The 18,375-nt window shown below is 33.3% G+C and overlaps 1 protein-coding gene across 1 annotated transcript; it reads right to left on the bottom strand.

Moving 5' to 3' along the window:
- Positions 1-855: 855 nt before the first annotated feature.
- Positions 856-3,033, bottom strand: LOC149150994 (uncharacterized; the record flags this gene model as incomplete). The annotated part of the gene is made up of 1 exon (XM_089443021.1): positions 856-3,033. A coding segment is annotated over one exon (2,178 nt), but the record flags the coding sequence as incomplete, so codon positions are not given.
- Between the last annotated feature and the right edge of the window lie 15,342 nt (positions 3,034-18,375).

The following is an 18,375-nucleotide window of genomic DNA, read 5'->3' on the forward strand; positions in this document are numbered from 1 at the left end:
CTAAGGTGAGTCCCTTGTCCCAGAAACAAGGGGGTTTTATACACCAATTTGGTGTCTAGCTTGGCAGTGACCTTAAAATTAGAAAATAATAATAATAATAATCCAACACATTAATTCTAGTTTGTAGTCCTAAAAATAATTTAACGAGATTTTTTATTTTTATTTTAACATTATTAAAATATAAAGCAAATTTATAAATATTCTTATTGTTTTAAGTAATTTAATATTCTTATGGTTTTAATTAATTTAATAAGTTTATGTGTTATTACACAACATAAAATATGTGTAAGAAAATAAATATCAAATTAACTTGAAAATAGAAAGATAAATAATGAAAGATGATTTTTTTTAAAAGAAGTCATCTACTTAACAATAAAATAAATATATAAAATTAGATAATTCAAAAACTAAATTTGTTCATATTATATATATAATAAATAGTATAATTATAATTGATTCACAATATATCTTAATTTTGATTAAAATTCCATAAACAAAATATTATAAACCATATAAAATCACTCTTAAATTTGTAAAATTCATTATACTTTTGTATTGATACTTGCTAATAAGAAGCAATCACTTTTTAACATCTATGTGGAAAGGTAGTTTATCCACCATTCAACATTAGAAAATAATAAGAAAACTGAGGCATTTGTTGAATTCATTATAATTTTTGTACACATATTTGCTAATTAGAAGAAGTCTCTTTTTTACATCTATGTGGATAAGTAGTTTATCCACCATTCAAAACTAAACAATAATAAGAAAACACATCTATGTGGATGAGTAGTTTATCCACTATTCAAAACTAAACAATAATAAGAAAACATATGCATATGGAGTGCTTGTAACTTATGTTGGGAATCGGTAAACCCCATAAAAAGGCTTTTGTTTGTTGTTGGAGGGCACATTCATCACCCACCGCCTTGCTTTGTCCCAAACAATAAACATAGCAATAACTCCACCAAATCCAATTCCCATTCCTAGTTCCAATGCTATCAATGACACATTTTCATTGACATAGCTTAGCCATCCTCTTTTATCATTACTCCTGTCTCTGGTGGGTGTTTTCTTCAGCTTATCCTTTTGCTTGCATGTTGGTAGAGGAAATCCGCATAAGCACTCATTCCTTTCAAAAGATGTTACATTGAAAGTGGAAAATTGTGTACCCTTTGGGATTAGCCCACAAAGATTGTTAGATGAAACATCAAAAGAAGCTAACATTGATAATTTAGAGAGGACTTCGGGGATAAATCCACTCAAATTATTTTTTGACAAGTCCAATTGCTCTAAAGAAGGTATCTTACTAAGAGATGTAGGGATATGTCCTTCTAATTGATTTTTAGATAAATTCAATAGTCGTAAGCTATTCATGCTTCCTATGCTTGTAGGGATTTCTCCTGTAAGATTATTACAAGACAAATCCAATATAATATTTGTGGGCAATAGATATGACAAAGTATAGTCATTTCCTTTCATGCCAATTGTAATTTCATCATCTAGTTCAATATTATTTGACACATTTGCAAATCCAGAGAGTCTCTCAAGATGAGTTGGTATCCTTCCACTGAATTTGTTGTTGGATAAATCCAACACATGCAACCTTGTAAGATTTGTGATTTGTTGAGGAATACAACCATGCAGATTATTATAACCAAGGATTAAAGCTTCCAAATCCTGAAAAGATGTGAAGTATTCAGGAAGCTCACCTGTCAATCCATTTTTCCTTAAATCCAGTAGCTGAAGTTTAGTGCAGTTGACCAGAGATGCAGGCAATGCCCCAGAAAATTTATTAGAATGACCAGAGAAAATTGTCATATATGTGCAATTTCCAATGCTTTCAGGAATCGGCCCTTCCAAGTTGTTTTCTGATAAATCTAATGTGTCTAATGAAATCAAACCATTGATACTTTTAGGAATACATCCTGATAAACTGTTATCATATAAGGCTAGAAAATAGAGAGCTTTTAGTTGACCTATGCTATAGGGGATATGCCCAGTTAATTTGTTTGAATGCAAATATAGATACTGGAGAGAGTTTAGTTGACCTATGCTATGGGGGATATGCCCAGTTAATTTGTTTGAATGCAAATCTAAAAGTTGAAGGGAATGAAGCTTCCCTATGGCTCTTGGAATTGTGCTGGTCAAATTGTTTTTTGAAAGGTCAAGATATTGAAGGTTCTTTAAATTGGTAATGGATTTGGGTAGACTTCCGGTGAGTGTATTGTTACTAAGGTCTAGATAAGTTAAATGACGCAAATTGGCAACGGCTATCAGAATCCTGCCAGTCAACAAGTTTGAAGAAATATATAGTTCTGTTAATTGAGAGAAATTAAGAATGGCTTTGGGTATATTGCCAGTGAGTCTATTTTGAGAAAGATCTAAGACTTTCAACTGGGTTAGATTGCCCATATGTGCAGGGATGTTAGTTAGACTATTTCCAGAAAGACCTAAGTGCGTCAATTTGGTCAACTTGGCAATGTCTTCAGGGATGCTAGTGGCTCCAATTTCATAAAGATCTAAGTGGGTCAGATTGCTCAAATTTGCTATGGCTTTAAGCATGCTTGTTGTGAGGTTAAGACGACCGAGAGAAAGATAGGAGAGAGGAAGCCTAAATATCTCCAAAAGAATAGAATCAGAAATATTCAAGCCAGAGATGGATAGTTGTGTAAGTTGTGTCAGATTACCTAACTGACATGGTATATTGCCTGAGAAATCGTTCTCTTCCAGAAACAGGGACTCCAGTTTCTGCAACAGGCCCAACTCGACTGGAATGGAACCGTTGAGCTCATTGCCGCTGAGGTCAAGTACTCGCAACTCTTTAAGCTGGCCCAACTCCACTGGAATAGAACCCCCAATGTAATTTTCACTGAGGTCAAGTACTCGCAACTCTTTAAGCAGACCCAACTCCACTGGAATAGAACCCTCAATCCAACTTTCACTGAGGTCAAGTACTCGCAATGATTTAAGCCGACCAATCTGAGGTGGAATTCCTCCTATGAAAGTAGAGCAAATATTCAGGGTGCGGAGATTTTACAGCTGGCCTAATTCGGCTGGGATTGACCCACTGAAGTCATTCGATCTGAGATCAAGTATTTGCAATGACTTAAGCTGGCCAAACTGGGGTGGAATTCGTCCAGTTAACCACTGACCAGAAATATTGAAACTGCACAATAAAGACAGATTTCCAAGCGAGGGAGAAAGGGTACCTTCCAACCATTGGGTACCTTGCCATGACCCAGAAAGGTCGATACCGATGACTCTTTTGGTGTGCTTCCTGTAGCGAACACCATACCATGACGAGCACATGTTATCGGAATTATCTGCCCTCCAGTTGGAAAGCAAGCCAAATGGATCCCGCGTGATGGACTCTTTGAACGACAAGAGAGCGTGGAGATCTCTTTCATCGTGGGCGTCCATTGATGACAACGCAGATTCAGTTTCTTGAACCATGAGTTCAGAATCAGAATGACGTTGAAGCCAAGTAGATTGGAATTCACCGGGTATTTGTTCATATAACTCATTTCCCCGATGATGAGAATGGGAATACAGCTTCCACTTTGGGTGATTGGTAGACCACGCTGCAGGCAGAGAGGCAGCGATGCAGAGAAGTAAAAATTTCAGAATCTCCATTTCTTCCTTTCCCACCACAAAGCCTTTCAGAACGTGCGAGTACTTGTGTGCTAATGTCTATCTACACACAAGCATATATATAACTACGGCGGTCCTAATAAAGAAGTCCTGCCTGGAGATGCTGAGCCATATTTTTTTGGAGAAATGAATGTGTGGGCCACTCAAATGAAAGGAATCGTGTGGTATTAAACTATTTTGTTTATATATTTGATAATGTTAAATATAGACTTATCAAATAATTAAAAGCATTAATTTTGTTAGTTTTCAATTTTTTATAATATGAAGAAATTAATATAAGACATGAAATTAAATGTTCAAAAAATTTACTCATTAGAAAATTTGTTTTTTTATGGAATTTAAGATGATCTCTTAATATAAAAATATTTATAGTCCATGTATGTGTAATGGAATTGATGGTTAAGAGTAAGTGTTTCCTCCTAAGAGGTCACAAGTTCAAAACTAGAGGGTTGTAGAGTATGTATGTGTGTAATAAACTTACTAAAATTTTCCATAAACTTATTAAAAAAATCCACACCTTTCTCTACACCTTTACCATCTCCAAGTTTCTTAAAATTATTGTAAAATCCCACCTACTCCAAGTTTCTTAAAATTATTGTAAAATCCCACCTACTCCAAGTTTCTTAAAATTATTGTAAAATCCCACCTATTTATTCACCTTTATGCCCCCAATGCCCTCTAAGTCACTACATTGAATATGGTGATTTCTCTTTCACTATAATTTCCTCACAAATTTCCAAATATATGCCTATCTAAAAGTTTCCATTACATTAATGAAAAATTCCCCACCTATTTCTTGGACTTTATGTCCCTTGTGCATTTGACATTGAATATGGTGATTTCTCTTTCAAAATAATTTCCTCACAAATTTCCAAATATATGCCTATCTAAAAGTTTCCATTACATTAATGAAACATTCCCCACCTGTTTCTTGGACTTTATGTCCCTTGTGCATTTGACATTGAATATGGTGATTTCTCTTTCAAAATAATTTCCTCACAAATTTCCAAATATATGCCTATCTAAAAGTTTCCATTACATTAATGAAAAATTCCCCACCTATGTCCCTTGTGCATTTGACATTGAACATGGTGATTTCTCTTTCACTATAATTTCCTCACAAATTTCCAAATATATGCCTATCTAAAAGTTTCCATCACATTAATGAAAAATTCCCCACCTGTTTCTTGGACTTGATGTCCCTTGTGCATTTGACATTGAATATGGTGATTTCTCTTTCACTATAATTTCCTCACAAATTTCCAAATATATGCCTATCTAAAAGTTTCCATTACATTAATGAAAAATTCCCCACCTATTTCTTGGACTTATGTCCCTTGTGCATTTGACATTGAATATGCTAATTTCTCTTTCACTATAATTTCCCCACAAATTTCCAAATATATGCCTATCTAAAAGTTTCCATCACATTAATGAAAAATTCCCCACCTATGTCTTGGACTTTATGTCCCTTGTGCATTTGACATTGAATATGGTGATTTCTCTTTCACTATAATTTCCCCACAAATTTCCAAATATATGCCTATCTAAAAGTTTCCATTACATTAATGAAAAATTCCCCACCTATTTCTTGGACTTTATGTCCCTTGTGCATTTGACATTGAATATGGTGATTTCTCTTTCGCTATAATTTCCCCACAAATTTCTAAATATATGCCTATCTAAAAGTTTCCATTACATTAATGAAAAATTCCCCACCTGTTTCTTGGACTTTATGTCCCTTGTGCATTTGACATTGAATATGATGATTTCTCTTTCACTATAATTTCCCCACAAATTTCCAAATATATGCCCATCTAACAGTTTCCATTACATTAATGAAAAATTCCCCACCTATTTCTTGGACTTTATGTCCCTTGTGCATTTGACATTGAATATGGTGATTTCTCTTTCACTATAATTTCCCCACAAATTTCTAAATATATGCCTATCTAAAAGTTTCCATTACATTAATGAAAAATTCCCCACTTGTTTCTTGGACTTGATGTCCCTTGTGCATTTGACATTGAATATGGTGATTTCTCTTTCACTATAATTTCCTCACAAATTTCCAAATATATGTCTATCTAAAAGTTTCCATTACATTAATGAAAAATTCCCCACCTATTTCTTGGACTTTATGTCCCTTGTGCATTTGACATTGAATATGGTGATTTCTCTTTCACTATAATTTCCCCACAAATTTCTAAATATATGCCTATCTAAAAGTTTCCATTACATTAATGAAAATTTCCCCACTTGTTTCTTGGACTTGATGTCCTTTTGTGCATTTGACATTGAATATGGTGATTTCTCTTTCACTATAATTTCCTCACAAATTTCCAAATATATGCCTATCTAAAAGTTTCCATTACATTAATGAAAAATTCCCCACCTATTTCTTGGACTTTATGTCCCTTGTGCATTTGACATTGAATATGGTGATTTCTCTTTCACCATAATTTCCCCACAAATTTCCAAATATATGTTTATCTAAAAATTTCCATTACATTAATGAAAATTTCCCACCTATTTCTTGGACTTTATGTCCCTTGTGCATTTGAGTCAATGTCGTGCATAAAACCACTGCTTTATCTATAGTTTCCTCACAACTTTCTAACTCTATTTCCATCTCCAACTCATATTAAACCTTGACAATGAAACCATGCTTTCTTTATCAAATAATTTAAACTGAATGCCCCTCGTAAAGACTTTTAAATGTCCCCCATATAGACTAAAGAAGTTAGTGGGACCTCCATAATTATGGACACGGAAGTTAACTGGACTTCTATTTCACAATCAATTTCTCTATCCCACACGCGTTTGAACGGCGATGGAATATGTAAAAACGGCTATTTGTCTCTCTAATATGGCTATGTATTACCCTTCAATTTTTGAACGTATATAACTCCTCTACTTCGTATCGACGAATGAGGGCAAATGAAGAGGAAGCAACGTTCAAAATTATACACATATAATTATATGCATAATAATGCATAATTAAAATTTATATAATATGATTTTAAAATTATATATATATATATATGAAATGAAATGTTGTGATTTAGTTGGAAGATTTCAAATAAAAAGACCTTATTTTTATTACATAAATTTAAATTTGATTTTTTAGAATATTAAAAATTAAATTATTTTCATTTTTAATATTTTAAAAAAAAATATTTAAAAATTTAATTTATTATTATTTTTTTTATATATGGTTGGTAAAAAAATAATTTAATAAAATTAATAATATAATTTGAAATTTTCATTTTAATAAAATATTTTTTTTTTAAATTAATAGAAATTAATAATATAACTTCACATAGTTTTTATTATATTATTGATTAAGTAAAATTAAATAATATATATAATATATTTAATTTAATAGAAATTAAAAATTAAATTAAAGGAAGAACACTCTCTAGAAAACTCTGAATCACAAGAAATCGGGCAAGAAAAAAACAACTCTCAAGACAAGTAGGGAGAAAGCCCCGCCCAACAACAAAAAGTGAACTCGACAACCTCTCAAGTATCAATAGTTATGAGGATTCGAATACCGCACAAAATAAATTTTCATTTAAGAGCAAAGCAGATCTCCCAGACCAAACTTCTTCTCCAACTATCCTCAAAAGGATGAACACAACAGATCCCGAAGCTAAGACACCAATCTCCCAAGAAGCAGAAGGGATGAAGGAGATGCAAGATAAAGGAAAAAAAAAAAGAAAGCTACAGTACCAATCTCGCCAGAAAAGATGAAAAGCTACACAATTAAGAACTAAGAAAATTACTATGCAATTAAGAACTAAGAAAATTATAGGTCTGATAGACCAATTTAGTTTCGTTGGACGTTAACCACCACCACCATCATCATCATCAATATTTAATTACTTAAAATATGAATAGATATTAAAATAAAATATTTAAATAAAATATAAAACAATAAAATTCTTTTTAACCTTATTTAAATTTTAATAAAATAATATATTTATAATATTTAATTACTTATAATATGAATAGATAATAAGATAAAATATTTAAATAAGATATAAAACAATAAAATGCTTTTTAGTGTTGTGATTTAGTTTGAAGATTTCAAATAAAGAAATCTTGTTCTTATTACACAAGTTTAAATTTGAATTTTTAGAATATTTAAAATTAAATAATTTATATTTTTTTAAAAATTATTAATATAAAACTTAATTTATTATTATTAACTAATTTATTATTATTTTTTTATTTTTATATATAGAATTGGTAAAAAATGATTTAACAAAATTAGTGATATTATCTTAGATTTTGATTTTATCAAAATATATATTTTTTAAAATTTTTTATATATATATAAACTTCACACCGTTTTTATTATATTATTAATTAACATAAAAATTAAAATAATGTATTTATAATATTTAATTAGAATATATAATAAAATAAAATATAAAACATTAAAATACTTTCTTAACATTATCTGAATTCTAGTAAAAAATTCTACAAAGATTAAAAAAATATAGTATAAGGATGTTTCCTCTTAATCATTAAAAAATTTAAGAGGAAGTTATTAACTTTATTTTTAAAATATACCTAATAAAATTACTTTTTTAATTATTATTTTAAATAAAAAATTAACAATAGTACATTAAGAATGAATTTTGATTAGTTTTATACTAAAATTTGCAATAAACAAAATCCAAATATCATAAAAAGAAAAAGTTTGCAATATGTATAACATTGAGAAAGTATAAGATGAAGAATACTTTGAATGCTTCTTTTATCTATATATCAAAACTAAATTTTACAATATCTATAGCATGATTCTATAATATTTGTAAGGCAATGATTCATTTGTAAGATAACTTGTCTTGACAATGAACCACACTTGTTGGTTCGAAACACATCGACAAATATTCTATCATGTGATTTTAGCTGAAGAATTCTCTTAATCTTGACATGGATCACAGAAGCCTCAATTCAACAACGATCCATTTTTTGTCTCATAATATTTAAATTTTTTCTTGTAAGTGTTTTATCTTCTGTGTGATTCGTTCTCCACATTTCACTAGTTTCAATCCCACTTCTTCACCCCTGTGAGCATCACCTGATGCAATGAGTGCTAAGTGAACTATTCAAAAATCATGAGAAATTAGTCAGTTACGACTACCTCTCATGAAAATGGTCATACGTTAATGATCTTACTTAACGCAGTTGAATCCCAAAATGATATCTAATATAATGCACTGCATAAAACCCCCATACTTAAATTCAAAAAGAGTCAAGGGATCTCTACTTGAATGGTTCATGAGGCACAATACTTGCTAAGGTTTTGCAAATGGGGTAGCAAGCTAAGTGGGCTTGATTGTGGGGAAAAAACTCCACAGTTAAGCGCGCTTGAGCCAGAGGAGTTCTGGGATGGGTGACCTCCTGGGAAGTCCTGGTTACCGGGTGCAAGCCCCGGAAGTGATGATTGATGCTCTGTGATTCGTTCTCCACATTTCACTAGTTTCAATCCCACTTCTTCACCCCTGTGAGCATCACCCGATGCAACGAGTGCTAAGGGAACTATTCAAAAATCATGAGAAATTAGTCAGTTACGACTACCTCTCATGAAAATGGTCATACGTTAATGATCTTACTTAACGCAGTTGAATCCCAAAATGATATCTAATATAATGCACTGCGTAAAACCCCATACTTAAAAACAATAAATAATTTAAAAAGATATTATTGGTATATTTTGTTGAAATTTGACTTTCTCTTTATTATATTAAATTGTAATATTCAGATTTCTATTTTAAATTTATGATTTTTTTTTATTATAATTTTTTTTACTTATTAATTTATTTTTATAGCAAAAATTAATTTTCATTCACAAAATTAATGAATAATAAAGTAAGGAGTAAAAAAAAATACTATTCTTTTTATTTATTCATTTAGTGAGTGTGTATTTATATATTTTAAATTTATTTTATATTAACAAAATTTATTTTATTGATAAAGATTTCTGGAAGACTGTGTATTGTATTTATGGATATGCTCAATTTTTCAGGTGAACACTTCACCTATCTTCAAGGACATGAAGCTAAAATGGTTATGTGAAGAGTGATAGACTCATATAAATAGATAAAAGATGAAGCTAAAATATAACCATTAAATTGGGTAAAAATATAATTGTTAGAATAAGTAAATAACATTGATTATAATGAATTTTTGGAAAGGGAAATAATAAAATAAAAAGGAATCTAAATATTTTAGATTATTTTAAAAAGAGAATTAAATTATATAAATTATTTTAAAAAGGGAAATTGAGGACAAGAAATTGGTCAAATTAACATTGGTCAATTTTTATTTATTGGTCAAATGTATATTGACATAGAAATAATTAGAAGAAAACATACTAATTTAAAGAAATTATAATTAATAGGAAGAAGGAGATTAAATTATTGTAGAATTCATAATTTAGAGATTAATTGATTTTTTTTTTAATTCTTTAAGCTATTTAGGAGAAGAAGAATAAGAAAGAAACAAAAAATTTTGAAATAAAAGAATTTAAATTAAATAAGAAAGTATAAATATGTTTTTAATGGAAATACAATTAAAATAAATAGCAAAGGGAAGGAGAAATTATAATAAAACAAAAGGAAGGAAGAATGGAAATTAAATTAAATATTAAAGGAAAAGTAAAGTTATAGTAGAACAAAAGGAAGGAAGAAAAAAAGGGGGGTGAGGAAAATTTCAAAATAATAGGAGAAAGGGTGGGGTGGGGATAGGGTGTTAAGAGGGGTTATAATTGATATTAGGATAAAGGGGTCTAGATGATAATAACTCAATAGTGGGTTTCCAGGGATAGCATAATTTATATCCGTCTTCACGATTAATGTTATTAGGAGTTTTTCAATTTCTAAGGCTTCCCTAATGACACTGTTGGTATGGAAGGGAGCAGAGGCTAATGTTTTAGTTTTATCAAAACAAATTAGATGCTTGGTATTATGGGAGTGTTCAACGATGGTGGATTTAGCAATGTAGTTATAAGTGAGTTATAGTAGGTGCCAGCCATGTGCTCTTTGAGACGAGCTTTGAAATATCTACCGGTTTGCCCTATGTAAGACATTCCATAGGAGCAAGGGATTTCATAGACTATGGCCCTAACATAGGGTCACTCTTTTCCTTAGCCAATATGAAAAGTTGGCTGAGGGTTTTCTAGGGTTTGAAATAATATTTGATGTTCTTTTTAGAAATAATTTTGGATATATGATCAGTGTCTCCTTGAATGTGGGGAAGTGTTACCTTGGCTAGGGGTGGTTTATTAGAAAGGATTGTAGGTTGGGGGTGGAGAACTAAATGAAAGGCCTTCTTGATTTAGGATGTGGAGTATCCATTAGATTTGATGGCTTTGGTGAGATGAGCTTCTTCTCTGGGAAAGGATTGAAAAGAGGACATTCCAATGGCTCTAGAAACAAAGGTTTTAAGAACGGCATCTTTTTAATGATGGTGGGATCTAGCATGGAGGTATCTATCAATAAGAGTTTTCTTTTGATAGACTTGGTGAGTGAGGAAGCCATCAGGGAGGTGAGAGATAAGGACATGGTTCTCCTCAAGCTCCATAGTGAACTGAATGTGAGGGGAAATGTGATTGACATAATAAAGGAACGCATGAGAATAGGTAGACCATGGGACCAAATAACAAAGGTGTCATCAACAAATCACCTCCATAATTTAGGTTTTAAGTGGAAGGTCTCAAGGACTAAGGTTTGAAAGTGCTCCATAAAAATGTTAGCAACAACAGGGGATGTAGAAATTTGATAGAAATTGCAACAACTCAAGATTTCAAACTGAAAAAAGAAGAGACACAATTCTACTCTAGTAATCTGTAGAATGGAAATCACAATTTAGAACAATATGCATAGACATGAAACAAGCAAAACCACAAGTACACAATGATTTCTAGGGGAACCCAACTGTGAAGAACCCCTCAAGCCTCTTTGCATTAATTAGTTGAATAGAAAAACTATTTCAATTTCCAACTCCGGCTCTAAGCTCAACCTGCAAAAGAATAATTGTTCTCTCTGCTAAATGAGAAACTCTGACCAACACTTAGCCAATTATTTTCTCATCAAGCCTCTTATTTCCTTGCGCAAATCTTGAGGAAATTAGCTCCTAAGAGAGAGGAATTTTCTCCTAATTGTTTGCACAAGTCCCAAGGATCAATATCCTAATTGTATGCAACACCTATACACTCAAACTAGTATACAACTAATGTTACATTGGCCTTGCCATCTCTACTTCAACTGAGGAACTTGAATTCCATGCATGCACTAGCTATTTTAAGTTGATTGATCAATTAACTGACAGATCTCTGAGTTATACTATTGTCTCACTGCAAAACTAACCTTTACCTAACTCTATCAATAGTTAGAGGCCAGTTATTGGAATACAACTGAAAATAACTGAACTAGACTGCTAAAATTTAGCAATCAACACATGTATAATTGAAATTCAAGCCCTACCTCGAATTTATTGAGCTACCTAAGTGACAAGAGCCATGTCACACTATTAATTTTGATCTAGACCTTGGGATGATGCCCCCAAGATCTAAAATATTGAAATGAATCTTGGGGGAAGAGGCCCCCAAGATTTGAAAAACTGAAATGCCAGAAGAAAAGAGGAGAACACACAATAACAAAACCAGATTTTTTTTTATTAAAATAGATAATAACTATAAAGGCTACATTGTGGTGGACAATTTGTCCTTTTACAAAATGTGACTTGTTACTTATAGATTTTTTTTTGTTACAATACCACATGTAAATTCCATGGGTGAATGAATACCATGGGTGGATGTCACTTATAATACCATGGGCCAATTCCATGAGTGGATAAATGCCAAGGGAGGATGAATACCAAGGGTCCATTCCACTTACGATACCATGGGAAAATACCATGGGTGAATGAATACCATGGGTGGATGTCACTTACAATATCATGGGTAAATTCCATGGGCGGATGCCATTTTCCATTCAGATCAAATTGCTTCAAGTTATCTTATTGATGTGGAAATTCAATTTACTCAATTTGAATAAGGCTAATGTCAATTTGAGTCTTTCTTGCTACATTTTTTAGCACTCCCTCCTAGTAAGAAAGGGATTTTTCACCACACCTATCCTACACCTGTGGAATTCAAATTTAGATCTTAATAATGCTTGTGTCAAGATGTCAAGCATCTTTCTCCTCAGTTGGAATGTACTATAGAAACCTAATTCTCCTCTGCATAGAGTTCAGAAAATGATGATATTGGATATCACTATGCTTGGACTTGTCATGAAATACTGGATTCTCAGAGAGCTTAATGCAAATTTGATTATCACAATATATCATTGTTGGATCCATCTCCTGATTGAAAATACCCACAAGTATTTTACTTATCCATATGGCCTCACATGCCACTTGAATTACAACTATGTACTCAGCCTCTGCTAAGCTAAGTGCCACAAATCTATGCTTCCCGTTGTACCAAGAAATAACTACGGACCCAACACTAAAGATAGCACGTAAAGTACTTTTCCTGTCTGATAGAATCCCTACCAAATCTACATCAGTGAAGCCTTGAATATTCACTCCCTCTGTCCTCTAGTACCATAATCCATACTCAATAGTTCCTTTGAGGTACCGTAACACATGCTTTGTTTCCTTCCAATACATCTTGGTAGGTATCACAATAGCTTTCCTTAGATTTTTTACCACATGGCACATGTCGGGTCTTGTGTTAAAAAGATACATCAAAGACCCCACAAGATGCTTGTAAATGGTAACATCAACCTCTTCACCTGAAGTGGCATTTTCCTTCATCTAGTTTGTAGCTAGAGGTGTGTCCATGCATTTACAATTTTCCATGTGAAATCTATGAAGTATTTCAAAGGTTTACTTCCCTTAAGACATAAAAAATTCACCATCACCTTTCCATACTTACAACCCGAGGAAGTAATGCATTAAGCCCATGGCTTTGATTTCAAAATCCCTTGCAAGATCCTCTTTGCAAGAGAAAATCAATTTCTCCTCCACTGTCAATATTAAATCCTCAACATTTAAAACAAGAATAAGAAACTTACCATCTACCACAATGTGACAGAGTTTTTCATTTACTTCACTTTTGGTGAATCCCAATCTACTAATATAACTATCGATCTAGGTGTACCATACTCAGAGTGAATTTTTGAGACCATATGATGCTCTCTTGAATATACACACATGTGAATCTCAATCATATGTCTCAAATCCTTCTGGATGCTCTATGTAAATTTCCTCCTCAACAACATCACTAAGAAAGGTGACATTCACATCCATCTGGTGGATTTTCCACCCCATCAACATAGCCAATGCTAGAATGGATCTAATTGAGGAATATCTTGCAACTGGTGCAAAATTTTCCTCATAGTCTACTCTCTCTATCTAAGAGAATCTTTTGGACATAAACCTGGCCTTGTCCATCTTGATTCTTCCATCAACTCCATGATTCACTTTTTAGATCCATGTAGAAGCAACTACTGATTTCCCTTCTAGTATCGACACCACCTCCCTTACAATATTCTACATGATGGATTCATATTCTTCCACCATGGTATTAACCTAAAAAAGTTGAGAAATCGCTTCCTAAAATGAAGAAGGCTTTGTCTTAATGAGTTCTGTCATGAGATCCATGTAACTAGTGTACCTATCAGGTGACCTACTCTACCTGCTCTATGATGTAGGGGCTCCCACATTCTCCCTAGCATCCTGCAACAATATATCAACTTCTCTAGTTCTCTTTCTCCCCTCTCTAAAATATTTTGGTTGAGTGGGTGCCTCCACTCTACCTCATGTCTTCTACGCTGCATGTGGAGCTATAAGCTCTTTCTCTGGTGGGATACTTATCTCTCATTCCAGAGAGCATATCATAGAATTCTCCTCATTGAACTTGACATATCTCCTCACAACTATCATCCTCATTGAAGGTAAACACACCTAGTAATTATGTGGAGTTTTGGTGCATCCTATAAAAAAGCCCAAATTTGTTGTAGGCTCAAGTTTCTTCCTTAAATCCTTGGAGACATGAAAATAAATTAAAGCTCCAAAAATTATGAAATGAGACACATCAAGCTTTATCTTAGAGAAAGCATCCTCTCGTGTGATCATACCAAGTATCCTATGAGGACTCCTGTTCTGCAAGTAGATTGTGGTGTTGCATGCTTCCACCCATAGATGTAATGGCAGCCCCTGATCATGCAACATGTTTCTTTCTGATCCCACTAGGGTTCGTATTCTTCCTTTCAAATATCTGATTCTGCTATGGGTTATGGGGTTCTATCAATTCATTTTGAATACCTTCTTTAGCATAGAAATCCTTGAAGGCATGTAAAAACAATTTGTCTCTACTGTTGCTCCTAAGAGCCTTCACCTTCTTCCCAGTCTCCTTCTCAACCAATGCCTTGAATTCAAAAAAAATTGAGAATACTTTATCCTGGTTCCTCATGAGGAAGATCTAACATTTTCTAGAGAAATCATCAATAAAAATAGCATAGTACTTATGTTTTGTTGTGGAAGCTGTAGAAAAGGGTCCACAAACATCAGAGTGGACTCACTCTAATATTTCATCTACTCTGATATCTCGGTGATGGAATGTGGATTTGACATATTTCCCCAATGTGAAACCCTTGCAGACATCTTGTTAGACAATGGAGCCGTTAAGGAGATTGGTGGTAATTTGTTGCATATTTTTAAGGCACCATGGTGTAGGTGACCCAATCTTGTGTGCCAAATTTCTCCCATATATCGACTCTACACTTTTTTAGCCTTACTACTCCATGCAATGCAATCTCCCACCTCAAGTTTGTAGAGATTCTTCACTCGAACCCAGATCTACTTCACTTGCCCAGTAACTATGTGTCTTAGAAATGATTTTCCTTTACTGAAAATAACATCATAGCCATGATCATCCAATACTGCTACAAAGGTTAGGTTCTTCTTCATCCCAGGTACAAACATAACATCATTGAGGCAAAGAGGAGAGGCTTTTTCCCTCTCAAAGGTGACAACACCAATTCTTGTAGCACTATATCTCCCATCAGCCACCATTTTGATATGCATTTGGAGATCCTTCTCCTCTAGGCTACTGAAAAAATCCTTTCACCCTAGCATATGGAACAAGGCACTATAATCAAAGTAGCACACACTCCCTATAACAACGTTGGACATGCATGATATTAGGGTGAAGTCTAATTCGAATTGTGAAGCTAGTGCTTCACCTCCTATTTGGACCTCTTGAAGGCTTCTTGGTAGACTTCTTGTGTGGACATTTTGTTGCGTAGTACCCAAATTTGTGACAGTGAATTTTGTTTTATCTTGCTCAAATATTTCTTCTTGCCATTATTTTGACTAGATTTAGGTTTGTTTTGGGAATTCTTTCCTTTTCCCTTCTTCCCCTTTCCAACCAAGGAAAATTTCTCATCATCCTTCACTCTGGATGAAGTTCCATCTCTAGTATTTCTCCTGAACGCTTCATGAACCAAATTAGATCATAACCTTTCCCAATTCAGTAACTTTTCCCTTCCATTCATAGAGTCCTAGTAGTTGTGCCAAGATTTTGGAATGCCTAGAAGAGCTAGGCTCACCAAGTCATCTTCTACAACATTCACCCAAACCCCTCCAAGCTCATCTCGCACTTGTGTAAATTTGGAGAGATATTGTGGAATAATGTCATTCTTATGCATTCTTATGTTTCAAAGTTTGTCTTTCGGGGCCATTTTTCTATGGTCACTACTATTTTCGAATATCTCAGTCATTGTCTTCCACATAGAAAATGGTGCCTCTTTTCCATGGATATTTTAGACCACATGGTCCCGCACACCTTCCATAAGAATTTTCTTGGCCTTTGCAACATCCTTGTTGGCTCGATTTGGGCTTACCCAAGTTCAATATTTACTGCACACTAACAAAACCCTTGATCACTGGCCCTTTCGGCAACGACCTACAAACAGAATGCAGTCTCACTCGTAGTTACTATGGGAGGATGCAGAACTAGGTTCCTGCAGCCTTGGAGGGTTAGGAGATGTGGTATTATTATGTTATCTTATTCTTAGAATTTATAAATTACTCTGTTTCATTAGATTAATCACTTAAACATTCCATATAAAACCATAAACCATTACTGTGATGAAGTAAAATCCAACTGTAATAACTGCTACTCTACAACAGATAATAAGCAAATATACACATCACAACACCAAATTAACGTGGTTCACCCTATTGTAGGGGTAAGCTTACAAGAATTGTTGGTTAATATAATAAATCTTTGAAAAACAACTAGTTCTTGGCCTGTGCAATAAGATGCAGGTTATCTGCGCACTAAGTTGCAGACTCTTCTCCATGCCTCTACCCACTCAACTGCAGAGCCTCTCCTTTGCTACCAAACTACAACTCACAATAATTCACCCATAATACTATTATATTGATCTGATTTGATCATTCTCTTCTTATTGTTTTACCCTATATATACTATTACATTGTAGGGTTACATCATCAAAATAACATGGTCCAAATACCACAGACTCCTTAAAACAAGCAACTATGCCCCCAAAACCATTGATCCCTTATAAAATCATGCACTTTTACAAAAAGGAGGGGCTTTGACCCACCCCGAAGCCCTTACGACACCACAAGGTATATTTAATTCCTCAAAATGAACTCCATTGTTCCACTACATGCTTTGCTCCACAAAATGCATACTCTTTTCCAAAATCTAGGCCAAGTTGGGTTGTGCCCAACAATCCTTCTTCCATTGGGATAATTTTTGTACATCTAATTGTGAAGTTTTCACAATATCAATTTTAATATATTCTAACCCACCATTTTCATCAAGCACTTCTTCCATTCGATCCTTATAGGCTAAGAAATTCGAGCTACCCTCCAGGGCATACTCCAATATCAATATGTTGAAAGACATTCTCCCAATCTTACAGAAAATTGTTGCACGAAAGCTTAAAGTTTAAGATTCTTGAGAGACAATCTCGAAATATTGGTTCTAATGTGATTTCAAGGTGCTGATACCATGTAGAAATTTTATATAAATTGTAACTCTTCAAGGTATAAAAATGAAAAAACAAGAGATGAATTCTACTCTAATAATCTACGGATTGGGAATCATAATTTAGAACAACATGCATAGACATGCAATAATCAAAACCACAAGTACACAGTGATTTCTAAGGGAATCAAAATGGGAAAAACCACTCAAGCCTCTTTGCATTAATCAGTTGAATAGAGAAACTATTGCAATTGCTATCTCCAACTCTGAGCTCAACCTGCAAAAGAATAATTGTTTTCTCTCCTAAATGAGAAGCTCTGGCCATCACTTATTCAATTATTTTCTCATCAAGCCTCCTGATTCCTTGTGCAAATATTGGGGAAATTAGCCCCTCAATTATAGAAATTTCCTCCTAATTTATTGTGCAATTCCCAAGGATTGATCTCTTGACTGCATGTTGCTGAAAAATGTGTAACTAGGTTCGGTCTTCATAAGTATGAAATGTATTTTTTATTCTTGTAAATTACAAAATGAAAGAAATTTATTATTATTATTTGGAGCATGGGTTTCATGGTCAAGGTATTTTTTTTATAGGTCAGGCACCCATTGGGTGCTTCTATGGTTTCTCGTAGGTCGAGAAGTCAAAAGGATCATTGTCATAAGTTGAAGAC

This window comes from Pinus tabuliformis, chromosome 9, assembly GCF_031772625.1.
Source record: "Pinus tabuliformis cultivar Carrire ecotype Pingquan chromosome 9, CPIR1, whole genome shotgun sequence".
In the NCBI taxonomy this organism is placed as follows: Eukaryota; Viridiplantae; Streptophyta; class Pinopsida; order Pinales; family Pinaceae; genus Pinus; species Pinus tabuliformis.